General features: G+C 32.1%; 1 protein-coding gene across 12 annotated transcripts in view; it reads right to left on the bottom strand.

Annotated features, from left to right (window-relative positions):
• The window catches only part of LOC106066811 (intermembrane lipid transfer protein VPS13A-like), a 91,140-nt gene that overhangs the window by 22,599 nt on the left and 47,203 nt on the right, over positions 1–21,338 (bottom strand). For 10 of the 12 annotated variants that reach the window (XM_056031741.1, XM_056031742.1, XM_056031748.1 and 7 more), the window contains 25 exons: positions 21,128–21,212; positions 20,828–21,018; positions 19,747–19,898; positions 19,523–19,611; positions 18,794–19,083; positions 18,411–18,524; positions 16,965–17,126; positions 16,782–16,875; positions 13,420–13,592; positions 13,115–13,243; positions 12,159–12,375; positions 10,922–11,131; positions 7,918–8,072; positions 7,448–7,519; positions 7,286–7,327; positions 5,619–5,743; positions 4,654–4,786; positions 4,320–4,397; positions 4,158–4,178; positions 2,193–2,273; positions 1,844–2,040; positions 1,646–1,757; positions 959–1,093; positions 602–691; positions 206–424 (listed from right to left, as the gene is read on the bottom strand). In XM_056031741.1, the coding sequence (XP_055887716.1) occupies positions 206–424; positions 602–691; positions 959–1,093; positions 1,646–1,757; positions 1,844–2,040; positions 2,193–2,273; positions 4,158–4,178; positions 4,320–4,397; positions 4,654–4,786; positions 5,619–5,743; positions 7,286–7,327; positions 7,448–7,519; positions 7,918–8,072; positions 10,922–11,131; positions 12,159–12,375; positions 13,115–13,243; positions 13,420–13,592; positions 16,782–16,875; positions 16,965–17,126; positions 18,411–18,524; positions 18,794–19,083; positions 19,523–19,611; positions 19,747–19,898; positions 20,828–21,018; positions 21,128–21,212 (3,366 nt within the window). The remainder of the gene's footprint in view (positions 1–205; positions 425–601; positions 692–958; positions 1,094–1,645; positions 1,758–1,843; positions 2,041–2,192; positions 2,274–4,157; positions 4,179–4,319; positions 4,398–4,653; positions 4,787–5,618; positions 5,744–7,285; positions 7,328–7,447; positions 7,520–7,917; positions 8,073–10,921; positions 11,132–12,158; positions 12,376–13,114; positions 13,244–13,419; positions 13,593–16,781; positions 16,876–16,964; positions 17,127–18,410; positions 18,525–18,793; positions 19,084–19,522; positions 19,612–19,746; positions 19,899–20,827; positions 21,019–21,127; positions 21,213–21,338) is intronic. The other 2 variants (XM_056031745.1, XM_056031749.1) reach the window with 2 other exon arrangements.

Raw genomic sequence — 21,338 nt, 5'->3', positions numbered from 1 at the left:
ATCAGATACAAATAAATAATATGAGAAAATATTCAATGTAACTTATAAATAAACTGCTGCCAAACGAATCAGTTTAGAAAGATCTTTTTTCAGAATCAATACAAAATATAAACAAATATCATGTTGAGTCTAGAATACATTCAATAAATGATTAAAAATGAAATGAGACATAATTTTGCAACATGTTTTCTTATTTTTATTTTACCCTTAATTGCAATGGAAGATCTGTTTTATTCACAATCCAATAAGGAGTATAAATCCGCAAATCCAAAGACTGAGATTGATCAGCATGTATGCTAAGGCTTAAATGCCTGTTAACATTTTCAGAATCAATTTCAGTTTCCATGGTGATTGCTCTAAACTCTTCCATATCTGGAGATATTTCCAGTGTACCTGTCCAATCAGATCCCATATAGTCTGGCAACTAAGGAAAAAAGATTTTATCATTTTTTAATGCATTTAAATTTCATTTGCTATTTAATATTTTTTCATGTACAATGCAATTCCTCAAGGATAATAAAGATTTTAATAAAACCTTACTTATATTCCTAAATAAAAATACTAAATGTTAATGTCTAGACAAAAATGTGTTTTGTCATACTGTAATAAGTAACTTGTAAGCTTTGCCTGTCTCCACTGTATACAAAGGTGTCATGTCTCCATGAGTCAGACTGCTGGACATAGTAGTTCCCTATAATAGTTTGGAAGAAAATGGATTTCTGTGATTAGTGAAATATCAATAAAGTTTTTAAAACAGGCAAAGGGACAATGAGGCAAAACAATTACATTTTTGGTACAATAGACATTTTGTTTAAAAAAAAAAGGTAGCTAACAAACAAAATTTTTCTCGCCTTGAATCTAGGTTTAGTTAAGACTTAAAAATTATTCACTAAATAAACCTTAGCATCATGAGATATTAAGAATTGTTCCTGTAAAGAGAACTATATTTTGTACATACCTGTAGAGAGAACTGTATGTCATATGGAAGAAAGTTGTGTAAAACAACTGGTGGATAGAGATGTAAGGTGTAGTAAGGTAAGGACCTAGTTCCACCAGGAGCAGCCTTAATACTGTCTCCCTCCTTGCAAACAGCCTAAAAAAAAGAAGTTATTAGAGCAGTTATTAGATTTTGTATATAATAGATTGAACCTAATTTTTAAATTAAAAAAAAAAATAACATTTATAATGAATAAAATTGTATTTTTAGAACATTGCATTTGTCTTGGAATGTTTGGGCGGCTACATGACAAATAGTGGAAAGGTGAAAAGGGAGGAACAATTGTCAAGTATTTTGTATGATCTAAAAGACTACAATGTACTAGGGCAAAAGGCCAAGGTAGATGATCAAAACCTAGACAAAGGCCATAAATTTGATCTTTATTCTCATTCTTTCAACTAATATTAAATTTAGATTGATATACTTTACTTATTGCACACACACTCACACAAGTTTGAGAACACAGTAAAAATAGAGATCTGAGAAAGGTTTTGTAATGAATGATCTGGATCTTTTAAAGAAGTCATTTATAACTTGGCAGTCATATATAAAACCAAACAGATCAAACATTTTATTTGTAAGATGAAAAGAACAAAAAAGGTTGATGTTACCATCACTATTTCTGGGTGTTGCTAAATAAATGAATACCTTAAAATTAAAAGATTTCTCCTCTTTTGATGAAAGGCAAGTAAAATTTTTCATTCTGTCCTTGCCTTGTAACATATCTTGCCACCAGAGTGGATTGTGGGTCAGTTCATAGCTGAGGATAAAATAGATTAATTTAGAACAATAATGAAAAGAAATAATGTAGAAATATTGAAAGAATCAAAGATGGATAGTACTTACTGAATTTCTGAAGGTTTGATATACAGTGGACAATGATAAGCAACAAATAATGGCAGATGATATGTCTCATTGGGCTTGACTGTAGCTAGTTTAGAAAATAGGTCTTCTGAGTTGACTAAATCCTTTGTGGCTTTAAATTTCTTGAGATCTTCACTTTTGCAATAGATATCTATTGTCATAGTCAGATGATTTTCAAGCTGAAATGATGAGAACAAGTTTTTATTTTATTTTCTTAATTTTGAAGAAGAAAAGGATCAATTTAAACAAAGCAGCGGCCATTTTAGTTGTTTTTTATACAACAGTTCAAACATTCCTCAAAATAACATTACAAAGATAGAAGAAATCTTACTTTAAGTGGAGAATAGAGTTTCACAGTCTTGCATCCATGCCAAATGTGCACTTCCATGACTATACAGTATTTCATTCCATTCTAAAATTTTGGAGAACAAAGTTTATCACATTTCTGAGTTGGCAAAGAGTTTGATTAAAAAAACTAAAGGAATTTATTGATTATCCATAGCTTACAAATAAACCTAAATTGTATTTTTTTTTATTGTAAAAAGTCATAAGGATATACTAAAAAGTCGTTAACATTTTGAACTGATCACAAACTCATTAACAACATTTTTAAACAGAACAATAATTCTATTTCTACCAAACTCTCAATTTGGTATTATGAGACTGTATATCAAACTCATACATTCCTATAGCAATGATTGAATTATTCCATATGTGAATAAATTGCTAAGAATTCACTCATTTTATTTAATTGAATAAGAAACAATTTTAAAGAGCATTTTGTTAAAAAAATTGTTATGAATGTTTTCAATACAAAAAATCTCTAATTGCTAAGAAGGCAACAATATCTAATTTATTAATACAACATAGCAGCCTAAGCAACAAAGTAAAGAAAAAAATCAACAGACATATCAAGTTTTTTTTTTTAATTTCTTAAAAGTCTTGAAGACAAATGTACTAGTCATAATATTCAAATAAAATTATGACAATAAACAATAACATCATCTCACTTTAATGCAAGCTAAGGACCTATCTTTATATTAAATTACATACAGAAGACTAGAGGAAACATTAAAGAAAATCAAAGCAAAGTAGAAATAAGGGATTGCTCAAGAAAACTGTATGAAGGCAAATGGAGCAGTCAGCAGCAGCTCATATAAGCAAGTATATACACACACATTAAGCATACTGTAGTGAATAGGACTTTAAGCTTGCAGTTCTTTCCTAAACATGTTTCCCAGAAACAAAGATTGTGGGCTTAGAAGAATAATTTTGGTGACATTATGCTAATTAAAGGACCTAATACTGAATACTGACAATCTACTACTATCTCAAGGATACTTTGACCCCAGAGAAAGCATTACATCTCTGTATTCTTAAAGGGAATTGTTCAGATCTTAACACTATAAAGTAACAGTAAAAAGATGTACTTCAAATATAGAAACCATAATTATTGTGATTGTCCATGAAGTTGAGAAAAAAAATGTAATTAATAATTATAAACAGGAGGCTTATATGGTTTTGAATTTGTTGTAAGTCAATATGAGAAATACTTTCAAGTGTATAAAACTTTCAAACTCAAAATGTTTGCTCAACATTAACAATTGTTTTGTGCAGGAATGTATCAAGTACCATCATTGTATTTTTTCTCTCTGCCATGACCTAAAGCATGTATAACATCTAAACAATGTTTCAATTTTAATTTAATCAATTTCAGAGGATTATTAAAATTCCTTTGAATTGTCCAATGGAAACTATATGTTCAGGTTGAGATATTTTAAAAATGTATCTTTAGAATGCCTCCATTTTTGTTCTGATGTCTGCTGATAACAGTTTTTAAATTACAGAACCTAAAATTTTTTAAATTATAATTTTTTTATTTAAATGTCTTCATTTTCTTTCAGATCAAAATTTAATTTTATTTTAATTAATCAATATCAATAAATCTGCACAGAATATCTATTACCTTTTAAAAGAATGCAATAATAAAATGTTTTAAACTTTATGAGAGCCCTAAGTGAAACATAGCTGAGTTATATCAAGGTAAGTAAGGCTTAGATTTTTACATCAAAACTCTCTATGTACTGTTAGCTTCATATCAAACCTCTAGTCTAATGTATGTTAGAAATACCATGTTCATCAAACATCAATACTTAATTACTAATAATAACAAATCTCTCAATGTACACAACAAACATCATGTAAAGAAAACACTTGAAACAATATGTGAACACATGAACCCTCTAGTCTACATATACATTAGAAACATTTTATCCACAAATACCACATTGCTAACCTCAAGTTCCATTTCATCTGACTAAATGGGAACAAAAAGAAATCAAATTACAAAGTACAGCATGAGATTAAACACCATTATGAGACATATAACAGTTTTTTTATTACATACTTAAAGATAAAACATTTTATTATCACAAATTAAAGAGAGCTAACAACTTACCTTAGTAGGAGTTAACGGAATCAGTCTTGGACAAGAACGTTTGTGAAGTATGGAAGGTGTCTGTTCAAATCCTTCCACCTTGACAAACACAAAGATACATCAATGAAGAAGGACATGTTAAAGTTTAGTATGTTGAAGAATGCATGGAGAATAGCCTAACAATAATCTAATTTTCTAATCATCTATTCTATAGAGCAATAAAAAATTAATCTACACAGACAAGTGTTTATGTTTATTTATTTTTTTTTTAAATTATAAGATTCACACACAAATATTTAGAGAGAACAGATAAATTAAGATAAACACTAGATAAAATCTAAGAAAGGAAACAAACTTGTAGTTTCAATCTGTGATAGTCTATTTCATTGCCTGAGAGGTAATCATCATCATCATCAAAAACAAAGGCTCCAGCACTGACTAAAGTATGACCAGCTTGAGCCAGGCAATCAGGTATATTAATAGTAGAACTGAAATAGTTAAACAAGTCAAATATAAACAAAAAAACACTTTTTAATAAACAAAGCTTATTCTAGTGAAAATGTATCAATTATTTTGATTCAATCGTAATTAATTCTAGACTAAAAATAAAAAAATGTGTGCTATTGGAAATGTTTTTTTTTAGTGCAATTTTCATACTTATAACATGTTCAGTGTGCAATGCCCAATCACTTTTTTAGACCAGTTTTGGAGGTCTTGCGCCTCCATGATGGAAGGCTGATGCTTCTGGCCACTGAGCTATCCAAGTACTTATAATTGTATAAGGTTTTTAGTTTACTTAAATTTTTAACCCATGACCTAGTTCTCTACACAAGGCTTATCTCCCCTTAGCTTAGAACATTTTCTATATAAAACAGAATTAATTAATTATGACAAATCAATAAACTAATAAGTTAATTTTTTGATTGATTCATAAGTTGTCATCAACAATTATAATTGTGCAAAGTTTCAACTTGATCGAAAAATGGGAAGTGGGAAAAAAATATGTAAACAATTCCACCTAGACAAACTGAGTTCATATAAGCTTTGTAAAAAAACAAAAGAGGCCAATATTGATATCAAAATCTTATTTATATATATTGACTCAACTTCAAGGTGCAACCAATAATATCTTCAGTTAGTTAATATAAGCTTTGTAAAAATGCTACAGCAAAAGGTCAGATATGTGGGAATATTCTAAATTTAACTGAAATATAATGATAAGATTTGTAGACTAGTTCACATAATTAACATCATCAACACAAATGTGAGTGTTTCAAGTATAAATAATCCAAGTATATTTGAGTGACTATTCCATTTCACCCGTCTTTTTTCGTGTTCTCTTCCTCCTGGCCATCAATGACATCATCATAGTCCACAGGATGAATAATGTTCTCATCTTGACCAGTCAGGTAAATAGTAGCATTCTTTATATGATCTTTGTGCACCTAGGGCATAAAGACACATTTTTATCTATATTTTAATTAAAACCAATTCATATGATTTACTAAACTTAAATAAATAAATAAATATATATATCTATTATATAAAGTACAATGTTTGGCGTATGTATGTATGTATAATATGTATGTATGTATGTATGTATGTATGTATGTATGTATGTATGTATGTATGTATGTATGTATGTATGTATGTATGTATGTATGTATGTATGTCCTGGTATAGAAATAAAAACCGCTTGCCCAATCTTGATAAAACTTGGCAGAAATGTTCCTTGGGTACCAACTTAGACTGTAGTGTATGTATTGTGGCCCTAAAACAAACTTAAGACCCTCAAAAAAAAAAAAAAAAGTCCAACTCTATTACAGCTATAGTATTTTATGGATCTAGGCCATGTTTACAATGTTGACATGAGAAAAGATCGAAAGGATTTAGATCTAGATCTAATTTTAAGAACTAAACTTTGCACTTATAGTTTTTTTTTTTTGACACATGAAAATACAAAATATAGTTTATTGATTTCATTATTTAATAAAATTAACCTTCAAATTTGTGTTTCAAAAGCATTTTTACATTAATTCGTTATTTATATCTGCGATATCCCGTTGCACATTCTTTCATTAGACATTACCAAATGGTTACACATTAACACATCTCTCTACTGAGTCTATTCCTAGGCCTAGGTCTAAAACTCTTATCGAACTCTAAGATGATAAAACTTCTTTTCACAAAGATAGTTTTATGCTTTAACACATGAACATACTAATTATAGTCCATTCATTTCATATTTTAATCAAATTAACATTCAAATTTGTTTTTCTAAAGCATTTTTGATAAATTAGTTCGCTGTTAGTTAAAGCTGTGTATCCGTGTTGAGATAGGCCTATATTCATTCATGAAAAAAGGTCACGCATGCGCAGCACAGAATGAACTCTATAAAAGCCAATTTTTAACTCTAGATTAGTCTAGATCTAGATCTATGTCTACCTCAAGATCTACTTTATACTTTAACACATAAACATACAAAATCTATTCATCTATTCAAAGTCTATTCATTTAAAGTTTTAATCAAATATATGCAAATGATTTAATTTGAATAAATGGATTTAAGTAGATTAGCTATTTTGATTTGATGGCTTCATTCATACTATTTTTACATTTACACATTCGCTTTATTTAATACATTATTATTTCATTTAAATGTTTTAAAAACACTCTAAGTGACTATATCGACAGTAATATGCAAATAAAGACCAGCAGGTCGCGGGTAAAATATGTCTAGTATATATATATATATTGTAATTAAAACAGTTTTCTTAAACACAGATCCAAAAATAATATTTGTGAAAAAATCAAAGAGTGTATGTTGCAACAGTCTGATATCATAATATCAAAACCTTTCTTTATAAATTTATTGTGAAGATACATAAGAAATAAGAATATTTTTTTTTATTGATGTGGATCAGGAAATATAAAGGATTAGTTTTGTGTATTGAAAGAAAAATAAAACATATCAACTCTATGGTTACCTTGATTTTTTTATGACAGGTGATGTATGCATGAAGCCCCAACTGGAAAGAAATACAGGGGAGGCAATTACAAATTTGTAAAGAAATGACTGTGTGTAATATGTAATTAAACATTGAATTATTAATTAAAAATTGATATTAATTATAATTTAATTAACTTACTTCATTATTCACTTTGAACCTTGGCATAGTTCTGACAGACTGCAGCTCTGATTTGTTAGGGTTAGTTAATGCCTTATAAATAGAGAAAAAAGCTCTAAAAAAAATGATAGAGTAAACTTTAAAAAATTCTATTGCTTGAAGTGTTCATCATTAGTTTTACTTTTAAAAGTTCCAAAATTAGCCAATAATAAGGAAGGCAGATAAAGCAGTAGACATTACTAACTTATACAATGTGTGCATCTTATAAACAAGTGTGTCACTATGTACCAACCTCAAACTAAACAAGTGTGTCACTATGTACCAACCTCAACTAAACAAGTGTGTCACTATGTACCAACCTCAACTAAACAAGTGTGTCACTATGTACCAACCTCAATTAAACAAGTGTGTCACTATGTACCAACCTCAACTAAACAAGTGTGTCACTATGTACCAACCTCAACTAAACAAGTGTGTCACTATGTACCAACCTCCACCACATCTTTCAGTACAACAATTGATTGTGGTGTAACATTGAGTTGAAGTCTGTCTAAAGATTCTAGCATGACATACAGACATGTGTGAGCTTCTGTTTCTCCTTCAGTTTCCATTGCTGCATCCACTTCATCAAACCCTGATGCTGTACCTGCAGAGGTGACATGAATAACACATCAATCAGAATATACTTGTACTCATATATTCTGTAATAGATTATCTTTAACCTATTCCAAACATTGAAACTTGTACTGCATAAGACACATTTGCATTAAATGAAAGGAATTAGAGCATTTTAGACAATTTATTCCATTGTATGTCTACTATCTACATTTTAATTGTAACTTGAATATCAGAATGAAAACAGGAAGTAATTGTACATTATGATGTCGAATGTGAAAGAACTGCAAGCATGGGAGGAGAACTAATGCTAAAAGTTTCACAATCAAACAAAATTTATTTTCAAATACATTTCTGTTTTCAAATGAATAATACAAACAAAGTTTCATGCAAACGTAAGGTCATTTCTCTAAATCAAATATTCGTACAATACCAAGGAGGCAATACACACAAAGTTCTACTATTCTACAAAACTGTATAGATGATATATGCATGCAGCTAGTGTTGTAATACAAAAAAATTCCTATAAGTTTCAAAAAGAAAAGAATATAGATTAGTTAGATACTGCTAGAAACACTTCTAAATGACTTGTTTTTCATGGTTTAAAAGCTCTAAAATGTTATGAAATTAAGCATATTGATTCCGTATATTTGTCTTATGTCATTAAATATAAGGCTGCATCAAGTAATCTCACTAGTAAGCCTAGCAGAGGTCATGATACAAATTATATTTTAGGAATTTTATTAATGTAACTTTAAATGTTTTTGAAAACTCAGAATAAAGAAGAAAAGAGTGATAGAAGAATGTTTTCCCCATGTTCTAAGTGATTTAAAAAAAACAACAAATCTATAATTTTCAACCTAAATATTAGATCATTGTGTCTATAATCCCACCAGTTACATTCATTTGCGTATGTGCAGAATAATTTTAATTACCTCTGTCTCAGTCACTCAGTCATCTAAATCTAAATCTTTAATTATAACATAAGCAAAACACAAATTTTTTCATGTTTTACATTTATATTTTTAAATATTAATTCATTTTTTAAAAAGAGTGGGACAAGAAATGTATTGAATTAACAAAAATATGTTACAAATTATGGAAACAAACCAACATCCAAAAACTCAAAAATCCAAAATCAAGCAGAAAGTTGTCACACTATTAATGTTTATGGCACACTATGAATACATTAGGTCACAGTATAAAGGTATCATGTCACACTATGAAGGTATCATGTCACACACAGTGCAAAGCTTCAATAGACCTACTTTTCTAGCAGTATTTGCAATGACCCAAATAGAATAGCTTAAAAACTATATTGTTCATGAATTTTAAATATTAATCCTTAATTAAATCTTTATTTAACTGATGAAAGTAATAAACCATACAAATATTTCAACTTGATATAATCTTAGCTTGTTCTACTGGTAACAGTTTTTCTGCATGTTGCATATTTTCATTGCATATTTTATTTTTTAATATATGGTTTTGCCTTGAAAGGCCTTTACCACAATAGAAAAGAATATAGTTACAGAAGGTAACTGACATTTTATCGCTGATAATTGGTTTTGCATCATTTCAACTATTTTTTTAAAATGTACAAATTGGCATGCACACTAGACTATATATTGAATCCACAGCTCATCAGCACAAATTTTTGCACTGAATAATATATCAAACTTTTTATCACTGCGAAATTATCCCCTACCAATTAATGACTTTTACCATTTCAAAGGTGTAAAAATGTTAGTTTATCTACTATGTTTCTAAGGTAAGTAGTAAATATTGCAATACAAAGAGGTGCACAGTTGTAAAGTGTTCATCAAATAATTGCTTCAAAACTTAACATTTCAGGGTTGATTTTAATCCAAATTCATTGAATGACTACAATTGTCTGATTCATCTGAATCTTACTATGACCATCCATTCCATCACTTTGATGAGATTAACAGTTGACAAAACAAAAAGTGTAATGAATAATTATGTTCTAAGATGTTGGCACTAATTTGTGCAGAATTATTTGTGATAAATTATGTGGCTCCTAAGTAAGGGCATCAAACTCACTACAAAGCGAGACCAAACTAATTCTTTTGATTATTTTCATAGCCATCAAATATCTATATATTTTAATAATTCAACAACTATTTATTATGTGAGAGTATAACTATGGAAAAGGTTAAGGACACATTGTATGAGAGACAAAGTGCTCAGCTTCTAACTGATGGTATCTAGTTCAACTCCTGCTGTACATTCCATTTGGCATTTTTAGTACTCCAAGCTCTATTGACTATTTTACATTTTTAGTACTGCATGCTCTATTGACTATTTTACATTTTTAGTACTCCAAGCTCTATTGACTATTTTACATTTTTTGTTGGAAGAAGGGATCATTGTGCCAGCCACTTAGCTTCCTTGTTAACAAGAGGCCACAGATGAACTTGACATTAACTTTCTCACTGAATATTTGGTAGGTTCTATAGGAAACTTTTATTTTAGGTATCATTGATATATGTATATGTATATGATAAAACAGTTTATTAATTGAAATAATAGCCTTAAGAATTTAAAAAATGATGTCAGATAAGAGCTGTATTTTAGTTATCTATTTATATACAATTAATAGCACTACTACTACAATTTATTTATATATTTTTTTATTTATGTAGAGAGAGATAAAGAAAGAAAGAAATATAGTCTAAATATAGTCTAAAGATTTTGTCTCTTCTGGTTACATTGAACTAATTACAGAAGAAGCTGTTAGATACAGTGAATTTAAAATAAAGGTACATTAAACACCAACCTACAAAACTGTCAACAAATCAGATCAAACAAAAGCACTAGTGCTCACAACATATAGGAACAATCATGAAATATTCCAACCAGTTGTCATATGCACAGGCCCCCTTGAAGTCAAGAAGACTGGCTTGTCTAGTGACATATCTATACCATCATCATTCTCCTCTGTCTCACTCACATCGGCATCACTGCTGTCACTAGAAAATATGCTGCCCAGTTTACTTGTCATGTTTGAAATGAAGCCTTCAGGCTCTGAATCTGACTCTCCCTGGACACTGCTATGATGGCTGGAATCTGTTCCATTGTACAGTAACTTGTATTACCCTCACCTCATCTATATGAAATGTATTTCTAAAACAATTAATTCATTATCATATTTATTCAATCTAAGCCACACCTATTTTGAGCTTTCGAAGAGTTAAAAATTTAGTGCCACCTACCACTGTGCAGCCTAATAAATTGTTACTGTTACAGTAAGGCCACTAAATGTAACACACAGTTAAAGATCTAATTTCATTTTACACTTTTGTATGTGTTTAGGATTATGGTCAGTCCAGTATGCTAAAGTGACATTTTCAAGTATGTCAGATAAGCATCTCCTTCAGTGAATCTTCAACATTTTGGTCCCATGAACTTCTTTCATGTGGACACTATTGAATGTGGCTGCTTTGTGCTTCTGCTGTCCTAATATAGGCCTTCCCAAATCTCCAATGCTTATCTGCTGTCCTAATATAGGCCTTCCCAAATCTCCAATGCTTATATGCTGTCCTAATATAGGTCTTGCCAAATCTCCAATGCTTATCTGCTGCCATTCTTTTCAACCACTTTTATATCTTCTATGATATCCAAAAAAACAATAACATGACCAGAGTCAAATACAGCAATCTACACATTCAGGTGTGTCTTATTTTTGAGAAAATATGTTTCATTAGACCCCCCCCCTTTTTTTTTAAAGTGGCTTTAATTTCTTACCATTGATGAAAGACAAACATGAAAAAAAACATTTTGTCTTAAGATGTTTAATTAAATCAAAATGATTTGTTGGCCAATAGATGTGGAACTTCAGCAATCTAATTTATGTAATTCTTTTATACAAATAAGCAATACCAAGGTTAATTTTCTCTTTTTTCTCTAGGTGAGTCTTTTTGGACATCTTAGCATTTAGTCCAGAATTCATGTAACTACATATTACTCCATCCAAATATTCAATTTTCTTTTCATTTTATGGTGATAATAAATGTTACAGCCTTAGCCCTTATGTTTGATATTAACATAAGTCATTAAATCAAAAAAATGTAGAGCAATTCATATTGTTTCTTACCAAATGAACGATCACTACCATGTCGCAAACGTTTCAAAGATTTGTGGCGAATAACTTTCATGTCTTGGTCAGCTGATGGGTCATCAGTTTCAGAACTGCTAGATTTGACCCGTGAACGATGCATCATTTGCTGGACTTCGGTTTGCAGCTCTTCAGGAATGTTGACATCATTATCATCATACATACATATCATTGGAAAACTTTTGGCTCTGATTACCTGGATTTCAGAACAAATTTGAAATCCCTTTTAAATTTAAAACACATTTGAAGCAGTTTATTCATAGTCAGTGACGCAGTGAAGCTGTATTTCAATAAAACATATTTGTGTACAAGAATATAGACTATAGTGACTACATAGTTTTAAAATAAAATGTTTGTTTGTAAAATGTACATGTATTAATTCAACTGTTAAAAAAATGTTTGTAAAATGTTTTACATGTTTCGGATGTTCCTTCAGAGTTGAAGATAGTTTACTTCCTAGTCCAAACCTCCCGCAGGACGACGGGGGATGGGCGCGGGCAGGGTTTGAACCCTTGACCGTCGATAAATCCGAACAACAGTCCAGCGCGCAAACTGCACGACCAGGCAGCCATCCAATTGTGAGATAGTCATAAATATCTGCTTAATTAGCAGTATTCACTGAAAAATATATTCCCAAGTTGTTGACATTTTGATGTAGTCCACCCACCTGACTCCATCAGCCATGACAAGTATTTTTGTTTATCCAAAAGTTTGAGGGTAAAAGAAGGGCAAAATATTGAGTAGCTATTGAGTAAAAACCAAATTTCCATCCTGACCTAAACACACAAGTTTTAGCTTTAGTTGCACAAATAAATTTAAGTGTAAAACAACACACACAAAAAAACATCTAAAATTTTGTTTATCAATTAAAGATGTTCCTTGAAAAAGGAAGTTCTAATGCTCCTAACTCATACATTCTAATTACTTAATATTACCTTAATAAGTAGCTCCCAGGGTCTGTAGACAAATTCTTTGTCCATCACAGGCTCAAGGAGGGGCTCCCAGACTGAGAGAGTTTCATTAAAATACATCATCTCTAGGTGGAGTTCAGCTTCTATGTGCATCTAATGAGAACATACTAGTGATGATTACACACTGGTAATATGATGCAAGCATTACATCTTATTGTATCCTCATGCGATTGGATTTGAGTGCTAAGTGTTTTAATATTCAATCATTGTTAACATAATTTCACTATTTCTTGCCTGAAATGAACCAAATGGTTCATTTGTAAACTTACTTTTCTAGACCATTCTTCAATCTTTGACTGCAGAGACGTGTGTAGACATAGTATGGGTACATGAAGGTCTAAAGTTTCAATCTCAAAGTAAACATTGATATCTTTAACACTCAGATGGAAAGATTCTTTAGGGGATAATGTTGGCTTCAAGTCAGGAACTCTAGTGACTTCAGCTGCCAAATATAAGGTTATTCGACTTCATGAAAACATCAACCCACTCAAATATTTTATAACCACATCAATCATATATAGGAGAACAACGCAGGCAGAAGAAAAATGCTAGAGAAGAAAAGCAGGGCAGGCAACACTGGCTCCAGCTGGAATAACCTGCCCAGTGTGCAGCCGAACATTCCGGGCTCACATAAGTCTCACCAGCCACTCGAGGAGGCATGGGGCCCCAGTGCGGAGCCCTCAGTCCCGTGGATGACAAAGTGGTCATCATTGAACCGCGATGGACGAACTGTATATATAAACCTGTTCCCCCCGACTAAACATATTTTCCACATGAGAACTTTTTGAATTTTTTGTTTATGCTTTTGGGCAAAAATGACCTGAGCAAGTGTGTTGGTGTGTTAAGTAACTGGAGTTATGAGAATTGTTTTTCTTTAATTTTTGTGTTTGTGAATCAGGATATGTAAATTTTTTTAGTAGTACTGTGGAATTATTTCTTTTTACTGGGAGTATTGACTGTTCATAGTTGGATTGTGCTTCTACAATCAAAAAGATATCAGTGACCTGCCTATCATGAGTTAACTTTCTTTAGTCCACTCCAAAGTCATAACAAGATATATATATACATATATATCATGGGCATAGCCAGGGGGGCAGGGGGGGTTTGGGGGTTTAAACCCCCCCCCCCCCAAATGAAATCCACCCCCCATGGGTGGGGGTGTCAGAGTTTAGTGACTGATGTTTTGCTTTAATTTTGTTTATTTTAAGCCAAATTTTAATACTAAACCATCACTTGCACAGCCAAGGGGGTTTTGAGTTTGAAACCCCCTACCAGGGGTTTTGAGTTTAAAAACCCCTACCAGGGGGGGGGGTTTAAGTTTAAAACTCCTTACCAGAGGATTTTGAGTTTTAAACCCCCTACCATGGGGTTTTGAGTTTGAAACCCACTACCAAGGCTTTTGAGTTTAAAACCTCCTACCGGGGTTTTGCATTTAAATCCCCCTCTTCTATAAAACAAAAAAAAATGCAAACGACAATCCCAAAATTCCAAGAGCACATCTAAGGAAGATTTTGATTTTAAACCTCTCCAAAATTTACGATAAACCCCTCTTCAATATAAAAGAGCAAATTACAAACTCAAAATTGTATGAGCGAAGCCAAAGGGGTTTTGATTTTAAACCCCTCTTCAGCTGGGTTTGAAGCTAAAAATACCTCTTCAATATAAAAAAAGCAAATTACGCACTCAGAATTCTATAACAATAGCCAAAGGGTTTTTTAGTTTAAACCCCCTCACCAGCGGAGTTGAAAGCTAAAAAATAAATCTTTAAAATTAAAAAAAATATTTCGCAATCAAAATGCTATGAGCGTAGCCAAGCCTATTAGGTGTTTTGAGTTTAAATTTCCCATTCAGAGGGGTTTGATGCTAAAGAATACCTCTTCGATATAAAAAAAAGCAAATTACACACTAAAATTCTTTGAGCGTAGCCAAACCAAGTTTTGAGTTTCAACCCCTCTCCTCCAGATGGCTTTTTTAAAAGTTTAAAACCCCTCAAGTTTTGTTTTTAAAATTTTGTTTTGAGTTTAAAATCCCCTTACACAGCGTTTTAAGGTTGAAAGCCTCTCTCTTCAATATTATTTCTAAAGCAAACCAAATTCTATGACCGTAGCTAAATGTGGTTTTGAATTAATAAAAAAAAAACAACTCCAATATATTTTAGTTTAAAACCCCCCAACAGATGATTTTGACGATAAAACTTCCCTTTTCGATATAACATCTAAAGCAAAATAGTCACTTAATTCCAAGATCGTAGTCAAGAGAAGTTACACATGTCTACCAATGGCTGGGCTCCATTAATAAAGTGCAATGAAATTGAAAAGCACTAAATGTGGCTCTACAAAGACGGCTAGGACGGATTTTAGGAGTCAGTTATAGAGATCGGGTCTGAATCAAGGAAATCCTATGCCGAAATGGGAGTCGACCCCTTAGTAAGGTTGTGACAGAGCGTCGCATGAGGTTTGTGGGACATGTTCTCCGACAAAATGAATTACGCATAAGAGTTGCGATGACATCCTAGTACAACTTGGTGCCACACTCAGAGCAGGTGGGAAGAGGCTTCAGACATTTCCAGTGACAGATTTTTGTGGAAACAGCTTGCCAGCAAATGCGCCGAACGGTGCGGGAAGGTCTAAGCCAGTAAGAATAGCACATTAGGTTTTTGAAATAAAACTTTTTAATGGTAGGATAATGCACTGTAGATACCTCAGAATATGCACTTTGTTGGCTTTCAAAACCAGAAATAGTGCTTGGCGGCGGGGCTTCAACCCGCGCTGGGGGAGCTCTCAGCGCTCCCCCAGTCCCCTTGCTGGCAAGGGCAAGGAGTCTACAATTTTTTCACTAACTCCAGGAAGAATCTATTCTAGAGCACAATAAACGTCTTCCAAAAGAATGAAGGGTCAGAATGTAATAGAGATTAATTATGTACAGACACACACATCCATCCATACAAACATTTATATATATATATAATTTTTTCGAGGGAGGGGGGGGGTGGGGGGGGGGGAGGAAAAAACTACTCCCCCCCCCCCCCCCCCCCGAAAAAAAATCCTGGCTATGCCCATGATATATATATATATATATATACTATCATATATTGAGCTTTAATTTAAAAAAATATAATATAAAAAAGTACAATATATTATTTTTAACAATTGATAGAAAATGTAATTAAACAATACTATTATTTGATGTTAATATAGTGTCTCCATGGTTGTAATTTGTAACTCTGAACAAAAAGGACCCTTTTTTTAAAAAATCAAAAATAAAAAAAAATAATATATAAATAAATAACCAATTAACATTTTTTAAAAACATGTCTGTTTGTAAAAAAAAAATACTTTGAATGCCTTTAAAAGAAGCATTAAAAAAAATGCCCAGGTAGGCCTTATACATTGTTGTACTGGAACTTGTTTAAAAAATTACTAGTTTTCACTACAAGAGTTGCCATGCTTTCGTTATCGTATCTTGTTCTAAAAGAGACTTGATGAGCTCTTCTTATATGAAAGTTTAAAAAACTGCAGCTTTCACATCCAAAAGCATCCTACCACATGAAGCTAATGCAGTAACAATGCATCCTACCAAGGTGCTTTTGGGTTAATATAATTAATGTAAATATGTTTATTTTGACACTTACATCTGTCTTTTAACCATTTCTCTGAAGTAACTTTTGATACAACCCAGAGACCTTGAACATCTGTGTCATTAACTGATGCAGTCACACTGGTTTTCTGTAAATATACACCAAGGTATTGCCAGTTATGCATTATTAACTCCTATATCTGTAGAATAAATATATGCACCATGACTAAAGACTTACCTTTGTTTCCTGATAATTGATACTGCTTATAACATCCCAGAAAAGTTGCATTACTGAAGGGGAAACAAACACTTGTACCTGACTGATTGAAACTGTTGATTCTGATGCTCCTGATGGAATGTTAACTTTTTGGCTCAGTTCAACACAACAAGGGCACAAAACCTAGATATTCAAATATAGGACAAAAGCCTAGGTGTTAAACTAAAACAAATTGAAACTGAAACAAAACCTTTATTTTTCTGTTTCAGGTAAAATTTAAATAAAATAAAACCATAAAATTAGGGGAAAAATTTAATAAAAAAAAATATATACATCTGGCTTCTTCTGTCTCTGAAAGGCAGTAGAGGTTTGAAATCCTTTCCTACAAATGTTTTACTAAGCTAACCTCATCCTGAAGCGCCCCGTCTCCCTGGGCTTAATATCTAAACCACACAAGCAGGCCAAGTGCTGAACATGGTTGTCAGAGACTTTTTGAGTGAGACATTTGCTATGCAGAAGTACAGGATAGCCAAGATAAAAGAGGTCTGGTATGATTACAGGAGTATAAATACTTACAGAAAAGTAAATTATATTATTTTTCTAAATAGTAAAAACAAATATTATTAATAAAAACATACTAAGCATTTCATCCTTCACAGGAGCTGTTAAAAGTGTGCACCAGGAAATTCAAGACACAAATGAGCAAGTCTCAGCATGTTTTGGAAAACTTTTGTCAGTTCATTTGGTCTGATTTCCCCAATGTATTGTGAATGTTCAACTTTAACTATTCAATTGTATGTGCGTTGTTACTGTACATTTTACCCTTTAAGTTATCCCACAAATAAAAATCGCAAGCAGATCATCATATTCATCATCATCATCAAACTCCATTTGAGTGAGGGCTTGAGAGGCTCAAATCCTCTCTTACAAAAGCCCTGGACAGAAGCAATCAGATAGATCTGACAATCTGGGAAGCCACAAACCTGGAGAAACTATATGTTCTTCTTTGAAAATTGTATGAAGATTATGAAAATCATGTATACTGAGCTCATCTAGCTGAAAAAAATGCACACTCTCATCATTCCTTTCAAACTTTTATGTACTATTGGAGCTTATCCTCATTGACACCCCTGGCTGTAACAATCTTTGAATATATAAATGTATAAATTAGGGTGGTGTTAGCTATGTCACTTCTATCCGAAAAAACAACAACAATAAAACAGCTTCTTTTAGGCTAAATGTTAACTAGTCATTAAAGCTGATAAATAAGCCAACAATTGTGGGGATTAAACAACATGTAGCAATAGCTCATCATCTATGAAGTAAAATACATGAACATATATATACTAAGATTAACATGAACATATATATATACTAAGATTAACATGAAAATATATATACTAAGATTAACATGAACATATATATACTAAGATTAACATGAACATATATATACTAAGATTAACTCACCAGGTTATTGACAGGACTAAGTAAAGAGGATTTAGAGATCAACTTCAAGTCTGTAACCTTTGCCCAAATGTTTCGACTGACCACATCTTTTCTTATACTGAAAGCTACGTCTGACTGTAATACAAAATTCCAATTTTAAACATTTATTTTTATTTAATATGCATGCATAGTAGATCATGTATCCTGTATCTAAAGGTAGTACAGGAATTACAAAGCAACAGAAAACAGACTAAAACAACAAGGGCATGTCATCTACAAAGGAAAATATAGCTAGAGGAATCTTGTTGAAAGCACCAATGCCCAGATTTTCTCTTGGGTATCATCTTACAACAAGTAAGCAAACCAAAGAAATAAAGTTGAATTGATGAACATTGAAGACTCACATATAGAATAAGAACTCGGCTATCTGTCTGTGTAGGGTCAGCATACAACACCACTTCAGGCTCTTTCAAACTACCCTCAATGGTAAATGATGTATGAGCAGGGCTCTCTTGAATCTCTGTCACATCCTGGGGAGGCTGAGGTGTGATGAATGAGTGTCCACTATCAAGAGAGGATTCATCCTTCTTAGTTGACTGATTGACTGTGTCCATAGCACCATTAAAGAATTCCAACAGCACCAACATAAAAGGTGTATTCACATTCAGTTGGAGCTTTTCTACCTCTAGTTCAGCTGTAAGGAAATAAAAATGAGAACCAATGTAAGCTAAAATTTATAATATTGATTACAAAATAGAATTCTAAACTCTCAAATATTTCATTCAAACAGTTTAATTTTATTATCATTATAAATAGAGATAAAATAGAAAGAAAAAAACAACAACTATGTACTGAATTATTCTGCTTTGAGGAGGGGCATGGTGGCAGGAGTCTGAACTTCAAATCCCAGTGAAGACTGAGGTTTGAGCCTAAAGATTGTTAGGACCCCCAAAGTCCACCCAACTCAGATGGGTACCTGACATACATTGGGTGAGTAAGTTGTGCTGGCCACATGGCACCCTCATTAACATAGGCCACAAAAACAGATGAGCTTTGCATCATCTGCCCCCATTGATTAAAACATCTGAAAGGGGTACCATAAGGAGAAAACAAACAAGAATTTAGTTTATTACCTTTGTGATTACCATCATTGCTTATCTTGTACTTGAGAAACACTAAAGGTAGATCAGCATTTTTAACTTTACTAACACATTCTAAGACTCTGAAAATATAGTTACAAGAAAAAACATTTCTAGATGTGATGGATATGAGAATTGAGAAGCAACAAATGTCAACTAAATTTGTTTTAAAATCATTAAATATAACAAAATAAAATACTTTAAATTTTAGAAATGACCTCTTAAATGCTAGATTGCTGTCAGGTCGGGTGTCATTAAGATCCACAGAAAACAGAGATACATCCACATTTAACTCTCCATCACTTTGTGCAATGGCAGACAGAGAGATTTTCTCAAAGCCCAGGAAACACAAACTTGTTCTTGTAGCTAACTGTTGGAAAAAACACAACATAAATCTTAATACGCTTAAACAGAAAATTAGCCCACTCACACAAAATCTATAATATTTAATATTTAATCACTGATTAAATATCATGAGATTTTGGACGTTGGAAATTGATTCGCATGAAATTTTGTACACAGGTTCTTTTACAGGTTCTTTTGATCTCTGAAGAAACAGTTTTGATACAAGAATTCAGGGGCCAATAGTATGTGAGTGTGAGGGGGGAGGGGTATTATAAAGCAAGCTATTCTGATTCATGTAAAAAATGTATGTAGAAAAGCATTATGATGCGCTGGGTGAAAAAAAAAAGGGGGTGGGAGCAGGATTCCAGAGAGAGAGCGAGAAAAAATGAGAGTGAAAAAGAGAGTTGGAGAAGAAAAAACAACAGACCTTTCCAATTCAACATAAGAGATGCTAGACTTCATCAGGTTAAGGCCTTTTTATTTGAAGTATTAAAAAAAGGAGGGGAGGATCTGGCACAAAAAACCCCAATGCAATACAAAATACAATTTAAAGAAAAAACTTTTCTTAAATGTGTTAAAAATATGGTAATATCTGCCTTACTAAATAGTCTCCTGTTTTTGTTTTTTTTACTATTAATAGTGAGTAGTTGTAAAAATGGTTTATTTTTATGAAAAAACTACTTGCATAGTTAATTTTAAAAATTAAATTTTTCACTTCCAGAAAAGAAAAAAGTAGCCGATGCATCAGAACTTTGAAAGGTCTAAAATATCATGATGTAGAATTTTCAATATGTTTTCTAGTTAACAAGATCTAAACGGGACAGACCACACTAAACTAATAGCGCTATTCCCCTTTCGGGGGTTGCTAAAAATGGAATTATAGTTCACTCACGTTCTGGTATGCATAAATATTTATATTAAAATTTAAACTTTTAAAAAGTTCACAGTTCTAACCTCTTTTCCATTGTCTGTGAACAAACTGACAGACAGTCCATCTAATTTTATGGCCAATTTAGTCAATGTTTTCTGTTCAAATATTGGTGGACTGTCAGGGGTGTGAAGTTCAGCAGATTTTTGATCTAATTCAACATGAATCATTTGCTGCTGACCTTGGAGGTTCTGGAGTGTTGGTGATTCATAAATCCCTGATATAATATGTATTAAAAACAACATTTTTTTAAGTCCAAAGTATTTAAATAAGAATTTTATTATTTCAGAATTAGGAAAAAAAATGTATGACCAATTATAGACTACCTGGACTAGGAGGAGGTGAGCTTTCTGTCAAATTGTACCGTAAAACACCAAGAATAAGTTGAATGTCTTTCTGTAGTATGTAAACCTGTATAAAAATATCATTTGGGTGTATTGCAAATAAACTGAAGGGAAGCGTGGTCGAGAGGCTAAGTGCGCTTGAACTTGGCTTGTCTTGGCTACCTAGAAGGGGGCTCGAGGTTCGACACCCGAC

Source organism: Biomphalaria glabrata, chromosome 6 (genome assembly GCF_947242115.1).
Source record: "Biomphalaria glabrata chromosome 6, xgBioGlab47.1, whole genome shotgun sequence".
In the NCBI taxonomy this organism is placed as follows: domain Eukaryota; kingdom Metazoa; phylum Mollusca; class Gastropoda; family Planorbidae; genus Biomphalaria; species Biomphalaria glabrata.
Note: the sequence above shows the minus strand (reverse complement) of the source record. Positions and strands in the feature narration are given on the sequence as shown.